Source organism: Boleophthalmus pectinirostris, unplaced genomic scaffold, assembly GCF_026225935.1.
Source record: "Boleophthalmus pectinirostris isolate CB_2022bp ecotype Guang Dong unplaced genomic scaffold, ASM2622593v1 HiC_scaffold_17, whole genome shotgun sequence".
Classification (NCBI taxonomy): Eukaryota; Metazoa; Chordata; class Actinopteri; order Gobiiformes; family Gobiidae; genus Boleophthalmus; species Boleophthalmus pectinirostris.
Genome location: NW_026571115.1, coordinates 16,120,521 through 16,142,543, shown reverse-complemented (window position 1 = coordinate 16,142,543; position 22,023 = coordinate 16,120,521). Strand labels below are relative to the sequence as shown.

At 36.9% G+C, this 22,023-nt stretch overlaps 1 protein-coding gene across 1 annotated transcript; it reads left to right on the top strand.

The window, feature by feature from the left end:
* Positions 1 to 11,261: 11,261 nt before the first annotated feature.
* Positions 11,262 to 20,745, top strand: shisa9b (shisa family member 9b). Its single transcript, XM_020935151.2, has 4 exons — positions 11,262 to 11,758; positions 12,024 to 12,112; positions 18,673 to 18,810; positions 20,339 to 20,745. Exons 1-4 carry the CDS (start codon positions 11,262 to 11,264, stop codon positions 20,680 to 20,682), a joined length of 1,068 nt encoding a protein of 355 aa, XP_020790810.2. The 3' UTR covers positions 20,683 to 20,745.
* The last annotated feature ends 1,278 nt before the right edge of the window (positions 20,746 to 22,023 follow it).

Sequence of the window (22,023 nt, the reverse complement as noted above, 5' to 3'; positions counted from 1 at the left end):
AAATGGTAAATAAACATGTTACATCAAACATTACATGTAGCCATTGTATTGATATTTTGGTGCTGATGTCATAAACAGTCCTTGGGGGTATGATGATAACTGTAAGCACTGCTCTGTCTGAAGCTGTTTGACTTTAATCTGGGGTTTATTTGAACATAATCTGTCCAGAAAGAACTGATTTAGTTTGAACTACAACAGGTGAACTGGTTGGTGCTGTTAAACAATGACCTGAATGAATGATTTATTTTATGATTTGCCTTGCATACAAATAAGCCCAGCCCTTTCAATGGCTTCAAGATATCACAAAACAAAATACAATAGGCCAGTTGTCAGACATGTGTTACAAACACAAATGGATTCATTTAAACAAACATGTCTGTCGCTTCTTCCCGGCTTTGCAAAGAAATTATGCCAATTGATAAATATTAGAATTAAACAACCATTTCATCTTGTTGTCATCATTACACCAGAACATATCAAGACAATGGGTGAATGCTTCATCAAATAAAGGATTTCTCATCATAAAAAAGGACAATACAACAAAAATGAGCTTCACTTTCCACTCACACAAACCACAGATTCTTCTCTCTGAGAAAACCTCCTGTTTCTAAAGAAAGGGAAATAATTCCTGTACATAACTGGGCAATCAGCAATCTTTAATTGCTGGTCAAATTTACTCTGTCTTAAAATTCAGTCTTAAATGTATCTTTTAATTTAATACATGTCCACAACTTGGGTTTAAACAAGTCCCTCTCAAACAACATTACAGTCCCAAGCTACCTAGCATTTGACTAACAGACATACAGTATATTCCTCATCTATTGATTATTCTCCTCCTTCTTTTTGATACACAACTGCATTGTTTAAAATTCTCAGTGACGCAAACAGCAGTGACTGGCACAGTGAAGCTGCTTCCACACTCACATGTAAAACTGAGGCATGTTCCTCTCACCTAAAATCACCTAAATGTTATGTAAAGGTGAGTGTTTTTATGGGCACCATACCGTGACATCACATTGGTTTTGGAGCCAACTACGTACCGATTTTTATGAGTGTAATATGGGAGCCTGAACACGTCACCACTCACACTATAAAACAGGAGACTTTGGGGAGTAGAGACATTTCAACAAAAGGTCAGTGTTTATAAATAAGCAATGTTTTGGAAGGGAGACTAAACCATTGCATCTATCTAATGGCCCATGAGTCATCCAGCCATAAAATTCTTACTCAATTAAATTTGATCTACAAACAATTTTTGAACATCAATCCACAATCAGATACAATTCTCACTGGATTACATAAAAGATAGCTAAAGTGTTCCCATTGTAGTAACAGTTTATATTTTTTGTTAAAAATAGCAAATGACATTATGTGGAAATCACTTGGTTTTACTGGATCTGGTTAGATGACAAAAAGTTCATTTCAAGTGTTTTAAGTGTCGGTTTATTACCCCTTGGCAGTTTAACCCTTTAGGACACTATTGCAGATGCAGTCAAATCAATGGTATAAACAGAATAAATAAGTGTGTGTATCCATCCTGATCTTTTTGGCAATATTTTCTATTGGGAGTGTCAAAATAAATAGTTGTCCTTTTAATTATTAAGGATGAGGTGGAAGATTGGTGTGTATACAATAGTGTTGCAATAAAAAAATGTCAAACTTGATTTCATTACTAAAAAATAGGTTTGATACTCAATACAAAATCTGATACCACAATAATAATAATAATAATAATAATAAAAAAACATCAATCAGACAATAGAATTTTATTGTCAACATTAAACAATAGCACTTTCTTTACTACTTCCTTTTCTATGGCCATGTGGTCTTACATCTGTATAATCCCTCAGTCATCCAGGTATGTGGTGTTACTAATTCTTGTTGATACAGCTCAAGATAATTCTAAAGCTATTCAGGAAAGATTAATTTTTGTCTTGATGATGTGGCTTTTAGAGTATCTATTTTGATACTAGTTTTAGTATAGCACATTTAGTATTAGTATCTGGTTTTTGATACTTTTGACAACCCAAGTACATAAAATACAAAATCCTGGCACAATGTATTTATTAAGATAAGATTAGGCAGATATACTGGCTTGGTTTTCTTCTGCATTAATGCACTAATGCACACTGCCCTATACTTTTACAATGACCACATAAGTGAAGGCAGGGTTTGCAGTAAGAGCTACAGAAGCACAGTTCGTACACTAGACTTTATGTAATACAATAACAGGCTTGTTGCTGCTGACTCAAAGGGAAAGCCTAATGCTTAATGTCATCTGTAGCCTTTACATTGCATTAAATGTATAGTATGTGTGAGCTCTTTCTTCTAATGGCATTTACAGAAAAAATATTAAGCCTTGTGATGAGTGACGCAGTGAAGAAGTCAGACAAATAAGGATTTGTGGAGTTCCTGAGAAGTAAAAAAAAAAAAAAATAATGTAGAATGACAGTGAACGCACCACACTAAGGCTGAGGCCCAGAGTCAGTGATTGGCACCACACGACTTTTCCATGCCTGAGTGGAAAGAGAAAACCACCACTGCTTTTCACTTTAGACAATTTGTCCAACTGGGAATGTCTGGAGAACACCACACTGCGTCATGAAATTTTTTTGAATTTATGAAACTCTTGTATTGCTCACTATTGGTAGCCGTACTATGTGTATAACTGCTTAATTTGATCTCATTGCATACTGTTGTTGTGGTGGTCAGAAGTGAAAAGCCTACCCCAGAACAGCTGTGGCATCAATGTAAAGCACTTTATGTGTCTTATAAGGTATTATATAAATAATGCAGCAGTTTTTCCCGTAGATTTTGTTCTACATTGATAATTCTCTCACATACTATTTGTTAACGTATTGCTTGTAGTTTATATTTTAGCAGTTTTTTGGACAGTGTAGTTACAATTTATGTTATGTTATGCAACAAAGTGAGATTTTGTATTCTGTTAATGGGAAACACTGATGTAATGTAATATGTTATCATCAATGTCAAACTAACTTGTGAAATCAACAGAAGTTTTCATTTATACTAAAACAATATTATTATCACACAAGCTCATTATGTGCAATAGTAGTTAATATAATTAGTTTAATATACCATATTTGTTCTTGTAATAGCACGTAACAACAACAGTGTAACTAAGGCATATATCTAACAAGCTGCGATAACACAATCCAAGCCTCAGGGGACACCACAATAATGATTAACATATAAAGCAATCTATGCGGTTTTATATGTATAGGCTTCTGTAGCTAGTCTCTTCCACAAAACAGAAGTCAAAGTCTATGCGTAATGCTTTTCTTAGGAACTCTCCCTTGGTACCAGCCTCCCATGCTCCCCCCATATTCACACTGTCCTCTCCTCACAGCGGCCCGACTTCCTGACTCTGCTCTGGGAAACTGAAGTTACCCTGATTACGGACATTTCCTTCCTCCTCCAGTGCAGGAGCAGTAGCAGTAATGGCCTCAGTATTTACTCGCAGCCTGCAGCGGTAAACTGCAGATCCCACACCCACATGGCAACTGCATCATGGGCCAAAGGGGTCAGGGGTGCCTGGGAGAGGGCCTGCATTAGCCCAGACACATAACGGGGGGGAGGGCTGTTATTTACATCACATGATCACATGGACTGTTTAAAATGTTGAAGCTATTAGCACAGCATGGTCTGGAGACTGGATAATGACTGATGTACACACCTTTAACTGAAAGTGTCTCTAATTTCAACAGTGAAAATGTAGCATGAGCCTCAGAGCTCAACAGACTAAATTTCTATAAAACTATGTTTTGCTTTTTCATCTTTACAATTTTCTAATTGCTTAGTGCATATTTTTATTGTAGCCTACATACTTATCATTATCTTGTGTCAATATATTACAAACTTTTTATGAATCTGGTACATCTTTATGGGCTGCTATAACCTTATAATAACAGCTAGTGTTAATTGAAAATAAGCACCACTAGAGGGCAATAGAATTGCATGTTCTTTGGATTTGTTATGATAGGCAATGTACAATTAATGTTCTAGTTTTCTATTGTTTGTGAGGATAAGGCCACAGCACAATAAGTTCTTTCTTGTGATAAAAAGCCAAAGAGACAGAGCAAAGGGACATTCCCAGTAAGTTTATAAAGTTATGAAAGTGAGTCACTTGAGTGTGTATTTCAGGGTTTGAGTTTGACACAATCCCCCATCCCCCATAAAGCTTCATGTCCTCTTTCACAATACTAAAAATTAGAAATAATCATATTAGTCGATCTCTGGGGCTTATTCCCTATTCCTCCCCTTTCCATATTATCCCAGTCTGACCTTGCATGAGCTTTTCTATCATTCTATATTCTTTCTACTCTTCACTCTCAAAAAGAACTCCCACATGTCCAGCTTTGCTAACTATCCTATCCGAAAAAGAACAAAGAAAAATGTTGCTTATGAATTTAAATTTTCAAGATTTTAAATGAAAATATATACTAATGTGCATGTGGGTTGGCAGTAGAGGTTCAGATCCTACACTAACCGCCAATAGCACTGCTTCCAATACGTGACACAAAATACCTCAAAGTTGTGTTATTGGTCCAAAGTGACTCCCCTGTATTTGGATTACACTGCCATCTAGTGTCAAAATGACTTTCAAGTGTGCATTACAATAATAGGCATAACATCCCAGCATGCATTTTTCAACTTTTCCAACAGGAAGAGGCTGGAGAAGACAGCCATCATCCTGCTTGGACCGCTCACAGAGGCACATAATGAGAGAAGCCATCGTAGTGAAAACTCCAACTCCAACATCCCACGGCCTATTAGTGAAAAAACTGCACCAGGCAAACACTGCTCTGAGTGGCCATGAAAGTTCTGGGTAAATTTAAATTGGGCTGATTGAGTCCAGTAGATGACCCATTTGGCTCCATAAAAATCCCCATTGTATCCAGTGCAGCATCTGGTGTCTAAAAATATGATGTGTCAAATTCTTAATGTAGAATATTTTTCTGCATAAAACTTGCAACTAATCCAGAGCCACAAGGAATAGTCAAAGTTGTCCTTCCAAAAAATGTTATAACCTTGTTAATATTTACGATACTGATAGAGGAGGAATTGCAACATAAGTGTTGGTGGAGTTATGAGTACAAGCAATGAATTATAGTAAAGTGTAACAAATATATCTGTCTGTTGTCTGGAAAGATGCCACTCTTAACCCAACAGAGCTTCATATGAAAAAATTATTATGCTTGTGAGTCAGTACAATTACTTCAACCACTACTAATAGTAGTACCACAAAGCCAAATAACAAGAAAAAGTACTGCTTTTCAAAGAAGATGTGAAATAGTTCCCAAAAAAGAAGGTGATTGAATATGTTTTGTGATTGCTAAGAGGAAAAGATAAAATGTCTGAATCAGAGGATTAGAATTGAATATTTAGTAACATTTAGTTTAGGGATTGCATTTTAATTCTTAACTAGGGGATGTTTTGTATGCAAGTTAGTGGTTATATAGCTCTTAGTTAGTACTTATAAATGCTTATTAAGAATATAGTTTATGCACAATAAACATTGCTGGTTATGCTAATTAACAGATAAAAATATTAATAAGGAACAACTAGTTAATGTTGTGAAAAATAGTGTTGTTGACCATGGCCATACAGAAAAAAGCTTTAATGAGTACATTATAACTCCTACCAAAAATCTAATTATCCACTTACCATGCTATTTATTCCTAGTAAGCATTTAATATGTGGTCTGTAAATTAAAGTGTTATCGTGTTTTCAATATTTATAACTTCTTTCTATAAATACACTATAACTGTTTTCATAGGAGATCTATATTTTTCTATATTGAGCTGGGAAGACCTGAGACTTTCCCTCGAAGGTCAAATATAGCCCCATCTGGGTGTATCTGTGCCAGACTCTCCCTATGTGTTTGAGAGATCAGCTTTAGCTCCAGTAAAATGTGCAGGGCCTAAAATAGATCTGATCGAAGAATAGTGTTTCACGTTTCATGGCACCAGAGACCGTCCCAGGCAGTTAAAACTCTCACTGATGTCCTCTGCTCTTCACTCCTCCACAGCATCAAGACACAAGGCCCAAGGGCACATGGGGCCAGACAGCGCAGATAAGCACAGGGGGTAGAGGAGCCAAAAAGTGTACTCAATTAAGAATGTCCAAATATTATTACTAGGAAATTAATTACTCAATAAAAAAGTACTTGGGGAAGCTACAACTCCAGTATGAGTAAATGTAAGTAAGGATACACTGATATGATACTGGTATCTAATATCATCACCAGTAGTAAATATTTTGGTGGATATTGGTTTCCAAGATACTGGTTCAGTCGACACATCTCATTCTGGACTATACACTGGTGCAATGAAACAATTTATAAGGCACTGTTGGCCCAAACCTTCTCATACTATTAAACTTGTATTTTTACTAAGCTGTTCAGTAGTTACAAAACACACTTTGATCATTTTTACCTTATATTAAAAGAAATAATTTACATTTTCAGTCTCTGCCCTGATATTGGTTGATATTGTGTATTGGAAGATACTTAAAGCCAAAGTATCGATATTGGTATCAGTATATTGATGGAAGAACAAAACAATAATTACACAGTCTGTTTTCTCTGGTGTAGCACTTGGACTGACTTAAGTGTAGTGGTTTTAGGAGTGGCAGTAGTAGCAGCAACTAACTGTAGTAGTGGAAGAGGAAGCAACTGAAGTAATCACATAGGAGGTTGTCAAAACAGTAGTTGCCCAGATACTAATCAATACTAACTATTATTTAAAATAGAATTTAAAAAAAATAAATTATTAAAGAGATTACATAAATGGACAAATCTTTCTGGAATATCGTCTTGAACAAAACCAAGACCACATAAAAATAATTAAATAACACTTATTTTGTGCTAAAAATTATATTTCATGGTTTAAGTTTTTTTTTTTTTTTTTATCATGTTGCACTGAAAATGATTCTGAGCTTTTCCTTTCTGTAAAAATCAATTTAATTGTAGTAGTTGTCAAATTGTTGTAAATTTATCCGCCTTTGTTTCCAATCTCAAGTTTTTTGTCTGCTAGAAAATAAGGTGTAAAAAGAACCATTGTTCAGTTGTTTTTCATGCCTCTCCAAAATGTATCATGCAAATACCAGCTTTAGCTCCTTCAATTTACAACTGCTGCTACCGTGAACTCCCTAGGCCCATATTTACAAGTACTTTGCCTCTTTTATGTCTAAAAATAGCCTACAAAATCTGTGCAAAATTGAACATAATGGCCGTTTAGTGGGCTGCCTCACCTGGGAACACGCTGGACTCACTCAGACACTGCTGCTTCACTCCAGTCAGAAATCCCTGGGAACAGTGCCAGCGTAGCCAGCCCATTTTTGTCTATCTGTGCAATGGCAGGTCTACAGTCTTTGGCCCTTCAAGCAGCTAATGTTCTCAGCACCGAGAGCACTATGGCCCCCCTTCTTCACTGGCTCATATCTGGGTCTCACATAATGTGTCGCCTGCAGGAAAGAAAGACAAGGTGAATAGTCAATGACATCTGAAAATAACCACCTGCAGATCTAATTCTTCAAGTGAAAGTCAATTTGTGAACTGTTCAAATGATACAGGTGTTAAAAGGTGCAGCTTAAGTGAGCGCTGCAGCGATTAACTCCACTTGTCATTCATATGTCAACTGTAAAAGCTAAATAATATTAGCATTAGTGAGCAATGAAACTGCTGTAGCGTCATTGTATTTTCTGAGTGTTTCCTCTAAGACTGGGTTGCTATGGATTACACTGTATTTATTTCAATATATGGTGTGAAATTGTATTATTAAAGGTACACTATGTAACTTTTCTGTTGGGTCACCTGCTTGTCTTCATGTGGATGTTATGGCTTTGCATTTAATGTTCCACAGTATGGCATAAAATGTATCTATCTCCATGGATACAAGCAGGTGACACCACATTACAAGTCAGATTTATGGAGATTTATTCCCTGTTGGAATGAATGCATTCAAGGCTGCTTTGGGCAATTAAAACACATGTACTTAAGTAAGATTAAAAAATGTAATGCCATACTGTGGAACATTAAGAAACTCCAGGAAGATAATTAAAAACATAAGATTTAGCTCTGTATTCCTGACAGTTTAACAATGACAACAAAATGCAACCTGTATTTTTATTACTGCTGTATTTCCAGTATCATACACTCTCATATTATGAAAACTCCTTAGTTATTTTTGTCATCGAGACACAGGCACCAGGTGGGCACTGTTGGCACTACATGACAGGTGACCTCAAGTTCAACTGTTTCTGGTGATACTTCTCCACTTTCAAAAAGACAAAACAGTTTAGAGCCAAAGTAAGAAAAACAGGATATTCACTTCTGTGCTTGTAAAGGCTAGAGGTCAGACAGTAATTTTCCAAAGACACAGGCTTTTTAAGGTTCTTTCCTTTTCTAAAGAATGTTAAAGTTGTCATTACGCAAAATAAGACATGACAAAAGACTTCCTGGCTTGCAAATTTTTCTTTGAGTAGACACTTCAAAACTTTCTTTCAACTACAAGAGTCTGAAAATTGCTTTCGACGTTACAAAACCATGATTTAAACTTCCTCAACTTCATTTCCAAATCGTATTCTGCTAAAACAACTTGTATGGACACTCTGACAAGCTGATATTTAAAAACTAAATTAACTAATTACAAGTCCAATACAGTTGTGACCCTAAAGCCGCCCATTTCATCTGTCAAAACCTCACAGTTAATGAGCCTGTCAGGTTTTCAAGCGCTTTATCAGCTACGCCCCGCTCTCCACCACACTGGCTATTTTCCCTGTTACCATGACGACGTCTCTGCCTCTCGATTGTGGACGAAAATGTCACGGTGAGTAGCAGCGCTGATTGAAAACCTATGGACAGTGAGCAGAAGGGTGTCCTACTTGTGTCTACAAATGACTCTTTTAGAGAGGCAAAAAGCTGGTCTCTCTCATCTATGTATAGTCATGAGAAAGTGTGTCGGCCTCGTCTCATTGGGCAATATTGTGCAGTCATTCTATATTAGTGAAAGGAGTTGATGGTGGAGCTACAAAGCATGACAGCTGCAAGAATGGTGTACTGTCAGGAGCGTTTTGCATCCTTCACAGATTAAATGGGAATAAATAGCATCAATTGCAAGAGTAGATCTGAGGCATAGATGAACTATTCAACTGAATTGTTATTGTTTCAATTTTTGACACTGTTTTGATCACTATTATGAACAAAATTGGGAAAAGATCTTAAAGTGTGAAAAAAAAAAAAACTTAAAGGTGCACTATGTAATTTTTGGTTGTTGGGGTTGTTGCATCTCCACAGATCTGACCTGTAACTTTGTGTGTTTTAACCTCCATGAAGATAGAAAGGTTTAATACCATACTGTGAAACATTCTAGACAAAGGAATCATCGAAAAGCTTTTGACGGACCCTCCACCAGAAAAGTTACACAATGCCCCTTTAAAATGAAGGAATAACTGTGCCCTCTGTTATTTGACTTGGAAGATGATCAACCAAATGAAATACCCCCCAAATTAGCCAGATTAGCCCCTCCGATACAGTGTTTTTTAATGGGCAAGGGTGAAGGGCAAAGAAATTCTCCCTCTTATAAAGCCACTAGACAAATAATTGTTCATTCATTTTCTTTTTTCGAAATTTCACAATTTTAAGTGTCTTTTTTCCCCAGATAAAAGACAATTACTTATGCAACTAAACCATACTTCATTATAGCATGTCTCTTAACAGCATGATGCCCAATTAACAGGTCTTTCCAAAATGGACTCCATGAGTGCACTGTAACCACCCTGGCTCTGGTAGCCTGACAAAACTCTTTCCTTTGTGTGAACAGTTAATTAGGCTCTCTCTGTGTAGCAGCAGAATTACAGAACTCCTTTTGGCCACCTGCTCCCCCTTCTCAAACGTACCACCATATTGTGATTTGTGCCAATACACACGGCCAAGATGCACCTGTAAAGGCCACACAGATAGCATGCTGGACTGTTTTATCGAATGCCAAAAATTAACAGCTTCGGAGTTTCAAATTCTATTAATATAAAGGTGATTTAGCACCAAACAAAGAAACACAGATTCCGATGACTATTGTTAAGACAGTATTTATAAAGTCAAGGGATTATTGTTTATGTTCATGTTATTTGTTCCTCTCATGAAAATGCTCAGTAGTACAATAAATACCACAAGGATACAATACAAACAACAGAAGACATTTCCATAATTGGAAAGAAACAGATACAAAGAAAATTACATTTTGAGGTGAGAGACTAGACTTTGATTTTTCTTGGGGAAATGTGTAACTAGTCATTAAATTGCCTCTTCATAATCATCAATAATAAGGTTAAAAAACAAAAAAACTGTCTATATCTCCACAAAAGTCTTTCCTTTCACCAGTAGTACAGATTAAAAATGATCTTCCTCAGGGTCAATGTCTCAACATTCAAATAAATAAATGAGCCACACAAAAAAGTGGCAAATAGTAAATCCTATGATGATTCATGATGTTGAAAAATGTTTGGCCTAAAAATAGTCCAAAAGCCTTTTGTTGTTGTCAGATGGTGAGCTGAGCAGAGTGCTGATGCTGGACTTTATAACATGTGAATAAGAAAATAATGTAAGAACAAACTACAAAAAGACAAAAACATAATTTGTGGACACTGATATTTTCTTCATTTTATATTTGAATTATAATCACCATACACCATTTTGTAGCACTGTACTGAAACATATTCTTGCAAATCTAAATAAAGTTATTTTGAGTTGGTTGATTAAATGCAAAGCGTCAACTTTAAGATTAGATGTATTTAGTTTATGTATAAAACAACCAAAGCTGACAATCAAAGCTATAAGTTAATATTCAGAACGGTTTACAATGGGCCTATAATTTGTTAAGTTGAGTTATATATAAGTTGTTTAACTTGAGGATGCTCTTGCGCATGTGTCTGTTATCACAGTAACACAGAGCTCAAAGTCTGTAATTAGGGCTGCGTTTCTGTAGCTGCGCTCCCTCCTCTCTCTCTGTTCACTCATTTAGCGCTGTTGTCTGATTTGCGCGCCTAGTGCCACAGCCAGGGGCACAGCCTCACGCACTGCCCCCATAGGAGCGCATCTCTCTCTGTGCACGCGGCTGAAGTGGAGACATTCTCCCAGGAAAAGCGCGCGAGTACTTAACGCATGGAAGCGGAGCAGCGGCGGATGTGGTCCATTTACGCACGGCTCCGGTGTTCCACAGCTGGATAAACAGAGAGGCAGGATGCGCGGGGCTGAGCTCCTGCTCGTGTACTTTTTGGTCAAAGTCATGGTGTGTGATGCGGAGGGCGAGCCGGGTCACACAGAAGACGACTTTTTGATCGGGTATAACGACTCCGTAGAGATCGATACGTCGGAGAGTCCACACACTGAGGATAAATGTCGCGGGTACTACGACGTGATGGGCCAATGGGACCCACCGTTCGTGTGCAGGACGGGAAACTACTTGTACTGCTGTGGCACCTGTGGATTCCGCTTCTGCTGTGCGTTCAAAAGCTCACGGCTGGATCAAACCACCTGCAAGAACTATGACACCCCACCGTGGATGATGACAGGACGACCACCGCCAAAGGTAGACGTGGCTCTGGACGCTTCCAAGGATAAAACTAACCTGATCGTGTATGTGATCTGCGGAGTGGTGGCCATCATGGCATTAATAGGGATTTTCACCAAACTCGGTTTGGAGAAGACGCACCGGCCAAACCGAGAAAACATGTCCAGGTACGACGCACGCGTAAAGTTGACCAAAACACAGAACTTGTGGTGCGTAAACACGCGCAAGTCATAAACTATTTGATAATAGCAATATTACAGAAGGTACACTGTAGAGAGTTGAGCTTTTACATCGTACAGGAATCACTGTACATGTGCATCGGTAAAAATCCAGGGTACAAATCGGTTACAAAATGATGGAGTCTACTTGTGTCTTGCGTCACTGGTAATTAAGTGTAAATAGAAACGTGTGGTTTGTTGGTGACTTTTCCAGGGCTCTTGCAAATGTGATTCACCACTCTGAAAATGATGGTGCAGTTGGGCAACACTATGAGAATCTACAAAGCAGAATGAACAGCCTGCGTAAGTATGAATGTTCAATTATTTGTGTTTTATTATTCCTCACTCTACCACAACTGAGCCATTGTTTGGAGCTCTACACCACCACTTAGTCTAAACTAATGCAGGATGTGCCTTTTCCCTATTAAAATAATATATAGGCTATATAAAAGTTTTTTTTAGCACACTTTTGATTCAGAGTACACTTAATGGTGCATATTCAGCTGTTTAGATGGCAGATGGAGTATTAATGAAAAAGTACTCCTTACACTGCCAGTGACCACCACTGCGATGGTTGGATTGCTAACACATCATAATGCTCACACTACACTACAGCTTCTAATAAACCTAGTCATGGTCTAAATCATGGCTCAAGATATTTTCATTGAAGACTTCCCTGCAGCTTCTGACTGACTTTGGACACTAGTGATGATAAAATACAATATGTCTCAGATAAGATATGTATTTGTATTATATCAGACCATAAAGGTTCTTGATGAATAGAGTGGACTAAGGAAATCGTGTATAATTTAAACTGCCAACAGGTCTAAATTCTCTAAAATGTGTGAAGCAATCAAAATCACTGGCTGTTTTTTATCCATGTGAAGGCGTTGATTACACTGATTGCCTGTGTCTTTATGCTCACTGCTCTTGAATCTAAAATTAAATCAAAACTGGGACCGGATTTAAAAATTCACCTGTAGCGTGCATGAGCTTAGTTTTCAGTACAAAACTACGAGAACTATAAATTCCAGTTGAAATTGAGATGTTGACTGTTCTCATGGTAACACAGGTGTAATGATGCATTCACAGGCTCATCAGGCGGTCTGAGTTTCTAAGTTCGAAAGCTGTTTTTTCTTGACTTCTGTAATAATGTGTCTGACTCTTGCATAACTAACAAGGAGGAACTAAACCTGTCAAAACCAAGACTTAACTAACTAAAAAAAGGGAAAACAGGAAAACATGAATGGATAAGATATCAACTTGAACTAGACAACCAAAGTGTTAACAACTTCAGACACAATAAAATGTCCTCCTTCTAAAAAAAACTTGACCCATAAGAACAACTTAATGACCTCAGAAATCAAAATGCCCCTGTTTTATCCAATTTCCTTATAGAGCCTGAAGCACTCAAGCCACCTGAGACGACAATGCTAGAAAAGAACTGATTTTTTACCTGTTTTAATAATTGAAAAAACAATATTGACTTCTCTAGCTGCTGTCACAAGAAAAGCTTTTATGTCATTATAATATTTTTGTATTTGACAAACGCAGGGCTTATTAAAACTCACGCTAAAGGTAAAACAAATACCACATACAGAAATAGTCACAAAAAATACAATTCAGTCCAGAATATCAATACCCGATACCAACTGATGCCAGTGCAATGACTTTCTTTCAAAACAAAGCAAACATCATCTGATCCTAACTGATCCAAATGTGAACCCTAACCGTTAAAGTAACATTGTGTAACTTTTCTGGTGGAGGTCAAATGCCTTGTTTCTATAGAGATTAATACTTTTTGTGGAAGGTTTTACAGTATGTCATTAAACCTTTCTAGCTTCATGGAGGCTAAACCAGACCAAGTTACAGGTCAGATCCGTGAAGAGGCGACCCGCTCACAATCAGAATGCCAAATCAGAATTTTTTTTAGGTATTTTTGAGCAGTAAAACCAGCAGTAATTGCATAAATGTATAGAAGAACTGTTTAAAGTCGTACTGTAGAATATCCAGGGAGAGCAGTGACATCTCCATAGAGACAAGAAGGTCACGGTCCCTCAACCGAAAAGTTACACAGTGCGCCAATAATGTTTGAAATAATATTAGTTAATTGGTCCTTAACCAATAATTTGAACTGAAACCTGTTACAGTATAATAATTCTAGCAGCATCTCCAGATAATAGAGCTAAAGGTGTGGAGAGGTGTGTAAATGCAAATGTACTCCAAGAAAACTATCCCAATTATTTTCTATTCTAAACAAACATTTATGGAGGCACCTGACAACACTGGCTTCATTTGAAAGGAGTGCAGACATGGGCACAAATGGGAGGAGCCCGGAGTACAGTTGGAGCACATTGGACAGCACAACCTCAAGTACAGACATACAAAAACATTTCAGGAGACTAAGTTATGACAGCTCACAGCTCTGTGCAGTCAAACTGGCTTCTACCTGTCACTAACTTAGCCACACTTCATTAATGTCTTATAACAGCTGAGACCAATACACTGCACATGCATTCATTTTATATTAAACAATTACTGCTTATTTTGACTGGTACTGGGATGCTTCTTCAAGTTAGAATATGCTCTTATTTTGCAATGTTCCAATTAAAAATAAAGGCACTATATTTCATGCATGCAGTATTTTATACAACTAGGCCTGTCATGATAACACATTTTTCAGTGTGATATATTGCTGAAGAAAATGCAGACAATAAATGATAATATTGACACCAAACCATAAAGCAGAATTATTCCCCCAAAATATTCTTAGTGTACAATGTAGTTACAACAAATAGTTAGTTTGTATTTGAGTCATAGAAGCTCATAATTCTTGCTAATGCAAAGAGAAAATACCCATGATAAATGTAATAAATTATTGTTCCATTGATTATATATTGAACAATAAGCTGATTTAGTATTTATAATGGCATTCCTATGTATAACTTTGACAAACTTAATAATAATAGTCAGTAACATCTCAATGTAATCTTAAACCGGCCACTGTCTGGACACTGTATTTTTAGAGACAGACATTGGCCATTCACAATACCTATGCAGTCTCTTGCAATTACCAAATTATACCAATTATATATTTCAGTAAATGTAAAGTCATATTCAAGTATTTGTATATCTTTATAGTGGCAAAAATATAAAGTACTGCTACAGCACTTATTTCTATATAACATCTGACAGGAGGACTAGGTGCTATCTTGACAAAGGAATATTAATAGCTCAAAAGTAGGCTGTCTGTAAATAATGTTAGCCGTCTCTTTGTACCTTTTTGGAGCAAAATGATCCCAAAATACATTGTTAAATGTTTTATGAGTGTCTGGAGCATTGAGTCGCTTACTTTCATCCATGGAGACTTTAACCTTATGAGTTTGCAGACACGCCCTAGTTTTCGGCATGACTTTGACAACAATAGAGAACAAATGAAACCTATCTCCATCTGTCTCCATATGCAGGTAGTGACAGATGACTTCAGAGACTGTGTGTCCAGCTTTGTGTAAAGGCACTGACAATAGACGTGACCTTTAACTAGATCACATACATCAAAGTATGTCCTTGTGCCCTACTTATCAATCTAAAAAACTGGAGCAGAGCAGAGTACCATCTCACTACTGCTATTTGATGCTGGGTCTCAAGTTGAGCTAAAAAAAGTGCGGTGTGGTTGGATAAATAAGTATAATAATGACCTGTAGGATTATATTAAACCCAGTGTTGGGAAGTAACTAAATACATGTAGCAAAACTATGTATATTCATTTTGAGTAACTGTATTCCATTACAAATACTTTTTCATGTGTCTGAAAACAGTTACTTTAATAAAATCAAGAAATCATTGCAGTACTTGATCACAAAATTTAGGCTAGCTAGTGAGAAACTAACTAGTGAGAAAAATAAAAAAAACACTGTGGTAAGTACAAATGTGATTTTAACTTTTCCAATCAGTGAAATTCAGAACAAACAGTAAAACAAATTGCTGTTTTTAATCTTATGTTTCATTTTTACACTATAATTTAAATGCACTTGCTGTGAAAAATATTGTAGCAAATCAGTTCAGAATACAGTACTCTGATTGACCCTGTAACGCAGGCATGTCCAAACTATGGCCCGGGGGCCAAATGCGGCCCTCAGACAAATTTTTCTTGGCCCTCAGACTTCCTGGAAAATTGGCCCAAATTACCTTGCATCAATTAAAACATAACTTTTTACTGCAAGTTTTTGGAAAATCTACCTTGATAAAGCTGATATTTCATATTTTGTGTGTGGTTTTGAGGATCTTAGCATGAATAAAGACTGATGGATCATTCTAACATGTTAAACATGCACATATTTCAATTATTCACTGTACTGAGCACCAGTCTATGGCCCTCAATTGGCCCTCTGCTTCATCTGTGTTTAGATATGTGGCCCTTGATGAAAAAAGTTTGGACACCCCTGCTGTAACGGAATACATTACAAAATACATTCTAATATTCAGTATTCTGTAATTAAATACATTGTCAAAGTATTTTTCTCATCAGTGATTATATTTTGTGGCCTTTAGAGTATTGGCTATTGGCCTGATATTTTCTTTGGCCCAACCAGCTGCCCAAATATGCATGAAAATATATGTATAAAACTTCACAACTTCAAAACACAGTCGAAAGAGAGTACTGCAAAAATTATGGCTATACTTTACTAATTAGATCATTTGGGAGAAAGATCGAAATCAGCCCTACATATTGGCCTATAAATATCAGGAAAGGTCATCGTTCCTCTTTATTCTAAACAATCAGCATCAGTATTGGCCATGAAAAAAAAATACATATTTGTCAATGTCTAGCATCTATAGCATACAATAATATAATCCATGTAAATAGGAAAAACTAACTGCACCTTATAAACACCTTATATATTTCTTTTATTTAACCACTGCTGTCCCAGCGGTGTGCATTCTGTGTAAATGACCTTTCCAAATATCACCAACACCAAATTCTACACTGACTGTATTAATGAGAAAATGACAAATGATTAAATGATAAAAGCTGAAGTGAAGGAAAACATGTCATCGAGAATTTCTATTCAAATATCTAAAACATCTCTTAACATGAGAGTAACATACTTAAAAGTATTTTGCGTTGTTTAATCATTGATAGTTTGAGACTTTCCTAACTAATTAGCATGATCAAGTTCGCGGCTGACCAGTGGGGAATAGGTGCCTCATTAACCCACTTCTGGACTGAATTGTGTTATTTCTTTTTTATCAGACACAGTTTAGAGCAATGACCTAATGCTGTTTTAAAGGTGCACTGTGTTTCTTTTCTGATGGAGATTCTGACACTTACTAGTTTCTGTGGAGATGTTATTGTTTTGCTGGATTGTTCCACAGTATGGCATTTAACTTATCAAGGTCATGGACAGAAGCTGAAGGAATCAAGGTATTATTAAAACACCTGTGATTGAATAAAAAAGTTTAATGCCATACAGAGAAACATTCTAGGCAAAGAAATAACATCTCCAAGGCGACAAGCAGATGGCAGAACCCCCATCGGTAATGTTACATAGTGCACCTTTGAACAATATCACCATTTCAGTGTACTAACCTTACAGTTGTGCTGCAGACTGCTGAAGCTCCATGGACACAGTGAACATCTGTGTGCTCTGTCATGCCAGTGCAGTAGGCAGGGGGCCAGTCTGTTCACCACTAACCCTTTAATTTAGCAGATGTCTCCTGTAGGATTACCACAGTTTCACAAAGAACAGTCATGGCCTCCCAGCTGGCACCCATGTAAGGTCTACTTTACCCAGAGTGGCACTGGGGACATGTCACCAAATGTCCAAGAGTGTGTGTTTTAAAGGTTTACTGTGTAGTTTTTCTGGTAGAGGGTCAGCCAACAGCTTTTCTCCTCAAAAATGATATTGCTTTGCCTAGAAGGTTCCACAGTATGGCATTATCTATCTCTCTGGAGACAAGCAGGTGATGACACAGTCAGATCTGTGGAGAGGTGACTCTGCTCACTCATAGCATGTTTTTCAAGGTATTATCGAGCAAGAAAAAGAGATGTAATTGAATAAATGCAAGAAAATTTCAAGTTTAATGCCATAATGCGCACCATAGCAAAGCAATAACATCTACATAGCAGGTGGCAGACTGTTCTCCAGAACAGTTACATGGTGCTTTAAATGATCTGACATAAATATGACCAAATATGTCTTATTCAGTTATGACCACCTGTTGGACATGAAGCCTCATAAACAACAAATGGAATCTGACAAATTTCTATCAATAGCAGCAACTCCAGCCAAGTTTTTTTTTTTTGGCAGCATTTTAGATACTGGTCACTGCAGACTGGACCTGACAAGAGCTGCACTACAGAGAGACTCTAGTCATCAGTTTAGATGAATACAACCTTATTGATGGTTTTCAGATTCAGATGTAGTGATATCATGCTCATTCTCCTAGATGGGGAGCAGGAGACAGTTTATCCTATTGATTACATTGTATTTTCCATTGACATATCCAAAAGGTAACTTCACAAATGTTAAAACCGACCATTGCTATTACTGACTGGACCGTAGAACTCACAGAATCTAAAATCTGCATCTGTACAAAAATAATTTTCACTGCCCCACCTTTGTATTAAATACTATTGACCTAAATAATGTTGTGATGTCATCTGAAACCCAGCAATTTGAAAGATTATACTACAGCTAGGTTTTATTTCTGTTTATCTGCTTTTTTTCTCCAAAACAACAATTTGGATATTATAATTTTTCATACCTCTCACTGCCAAAACTGCACCAAAAGATGATCTGCATTTACTTCTGTCAGTTATCATAATGTTGTACAATTCATATTTTTATTTTATTTTACAGACAATGACCAACTCAATAACTCAAGCCAAGCATCCACGCTAATACCACAGCCTTACCCAGTCCCAGACCTCAGCAGCCCCTATGACCACCAGCTGCCCGTCAAAGACATCAACACGTACGCCACACTCAAGGCTGTAGGTAGGAAGAAATTATTAATTAAAAACTATCCAAATGTTAATTAACACATACAGATGGCTCAAATCTCCAGAAATCTGTTAGTTAATCCTGTTGCTATTAAAAGACATGGAGTGGCATCAACACAGTATTTATAGAAGTTTGTTTCCTATTATCAAAACCATTTAAAAGCTTACGCAGAAGGCTTTTGATGAGCAATAATAGGAATGATGAAAAAGGAAAGCTTTGCAGTGAGATTAAAAGTGAGAGTAAAAATATTTTGTTTGGAGCTATCTTTGGAGTGTTGAAGTTTGGTGTTTAGTGGTAACACAATAACACCTTGAGTGGGGGGATCAGCTATCAAAAAAGTTATGGCTAACTTTAGACAAACAAGTACTCCGTAGGCGTCAGGTATCTGTGAAAATTCTTAGTCATCCAGGTTAAAATCTTTATCTGAGTATCTTCGTGAAGATACAAGAAGATTCATGGAATTCAGTGGTGGAAGGTAATGAAGTAAAAGTAGTAAAGTACTGTACTTAATACTTTTTACTTTTACATCACCACATCTGAGAGCAGGTATCTGTAGTTACAAGTCTACTCCACTACATTTTTTCATAAATCTTTATCCAAATAACTACATTTGAAGCCTTATAAGACCTAAAAAAAAAAGGGGCAAATACTTACTTACTTTTTATTCCTTAAGTACATTTTTAAATACATATATTTACTTAAGTAGATTTTTTTCATGTGATATTTTACTTGAGTATTTTTTTTCCTCCAGTATCTGTACTTTCATTTAAGTAACAAAATAGAGTACTTCTTTCACCACTGATGGAATTAGTATTTGATTTTATGTTAAATATTGTACACACATCCAATTAAAATGTTGGTTAATAATGGCAAAGAATAAAATGTATTACCATTCTAATGTAAAAGGCTGGTGCGTAATTGTAACATCCCTTAATGAAGGATGTGAAGCAGAAAGTGTAAATTAGAAGGGCCCAAAGGTTATCATACTGCTAATATAAAGAACAAGCAATTAGTATTATGTGTATTATCATCATAAATCACTGGACATGGATTCAGCCAACTGTAAAAGTTGGCTAAGTCTACGTTAGGTTACCAATGGTGAAACTTTCCTACAAACAAAAATTATACTGGCCATGAACAAAATCTTAGGGCTAGTATAATTTTTTCCCCCTGGTAGTGTATTTAAACAATACCACTTTACTAGTAATTGATACTTTTTTGAAGAGCAGCTTTAAGACAGGCAAAACAGAATATTGTAATGATCATAAATTCTATCAAATACATTTTCTTGGAGATGTATAATGTTCATCTGCAGCAACATTTCCTTGAATCTTTCAGTACAGCTCTTTGACCTGGTAACAATCTTGTGACCAAAAGATTTTTTAATACTAGTTTTCTCCATCACGATTTTTTGGTCTTGGTAGTAACGTACAATTTTTTTTGGCATCATGTGGTCTCTTTTACTTCTGCTAAACAAATAAAGTTGGTGTTACTGATAAGTTTGTTGTTGACATGTTTTCAGCGGAGAAGGTGAACCTGTACAGCTTCAGACAGCAGTCGTTGGAGATGTCCCTTAAAGGCGCCCTGCCCATGGAGCCTCTGGACGAGGCGGAGCCCAGTAACCCATACAGCCCGCCCCGACACCCCTCCCTCAAACAGAGCCGCCACAAGCCCCGTCCCCCACGGAGCCACAGCTCTCAGTCTCTGTACTACGGCAATAACAGCCCCGCCCTCCTCCGCTCCTGGGACAGTCGCGACACACTGGGCCTGAGGCAAGTCTACACCCCTCAGAAACTGTGTGATAGAGAAGGAACTGCACACCACGCGCTATATGCCCCCCCAGCCGTACTTTGTCACCAACAGTAAGACAGAGGTGACAGTGTAAAGGGTAGTAAAAGACTGCAGACTGTGGATGGGGTCCGGAGCACTCACGAAGAGGAGTGCGACAGAAGAACTCGGGCCCTAAACTTATGTGGAGCCAATGTGTAGTTTACACAGTTGATATTGTCCATGGATTTTGAGGATAACTGTGCACTGATTGGTTTGAAAAGACATAAAAAGATATGTTTTTGCATTGAACTTGGTCTGATGTTTGGTAATGTGTTGTAGAGATTGTTTATTTTAATTGAAAATACAAGAAAAACGCATCCTAATTTGAATGCGTATAGAAAGTGATGTTAGTTTTGGTCTTAAGTTCCAGTTAAATTGAGATGCAAAGTTGTTTTCATGTGATTCAACTGGAAATGAGGCTGTTAAAGCACAATACATACTATCTATATCTGCACACACATATTCAACACCTGCTTTTTATTTCAGTATATCACCACAGACTGTTGATTGTAATGTACTACTACTGCAAAACTACTGTTTTCTTGTTGGGTTGTGACTATCCGAACTGAACATGCATTTGATGGTTGTCTCTGAGGCTCTAGACGTAATAAGTTAAACAATCATGTTTATTGCATAACTAATTTTTAGTAACATACTGGAGCAAATGCAAACCTCAACATGTAATAGATATTCATTATACCAAACTGTAAGTGTCAATTAAAATGGTCATTTATAATAAGCCAACAGTGTGGTTTCTAGCCAGATGGGGAAAAAAATTATGCTGCTTCAGACAATATTTGCCTCAATTTCATGCCACAATTGTAGAAGTGCAGTGCATTGACCCTGTCTCACAATGGTAAACAATGTCCCAACCTGAAAAAGAATCACACTTATGTGCGAAAAGATAAATGCACAAAATGAGACTACACAGCTCTCTTATTGGTTTATGGTAGAAAGGGCTGTTGGTGAGTTTGTAGCACATTTAAAGTACAAAATTTACAACCCTATATATCGGCCATGAAAAAAAGACATATCGCTCCATCTCTAATGGGAGTGAATAATGACACAATAACAAATTTTTAAGTACAATATATTGCTGAACAAAATAGATGATAAACGATAACACCGAAACAAATTTATGCTACTGACACAAAAACCCAAAAGTAGATTTCAACCACAAAAACTACTCTGAATGTACAATATGGTTAAATAATAATGAGCTGCAATAAATAAACAGTGGAATGAAACACTTTAGCACTTAGTTTGCATCTATAATTAGTCATAGAAGTTATTTATTCAATCTTTTACAGCTTACATCTTATCATATTGCCAAAAAATAACCAAAGATTCCCCAGTAGTGCAAAGAAATTGTACACC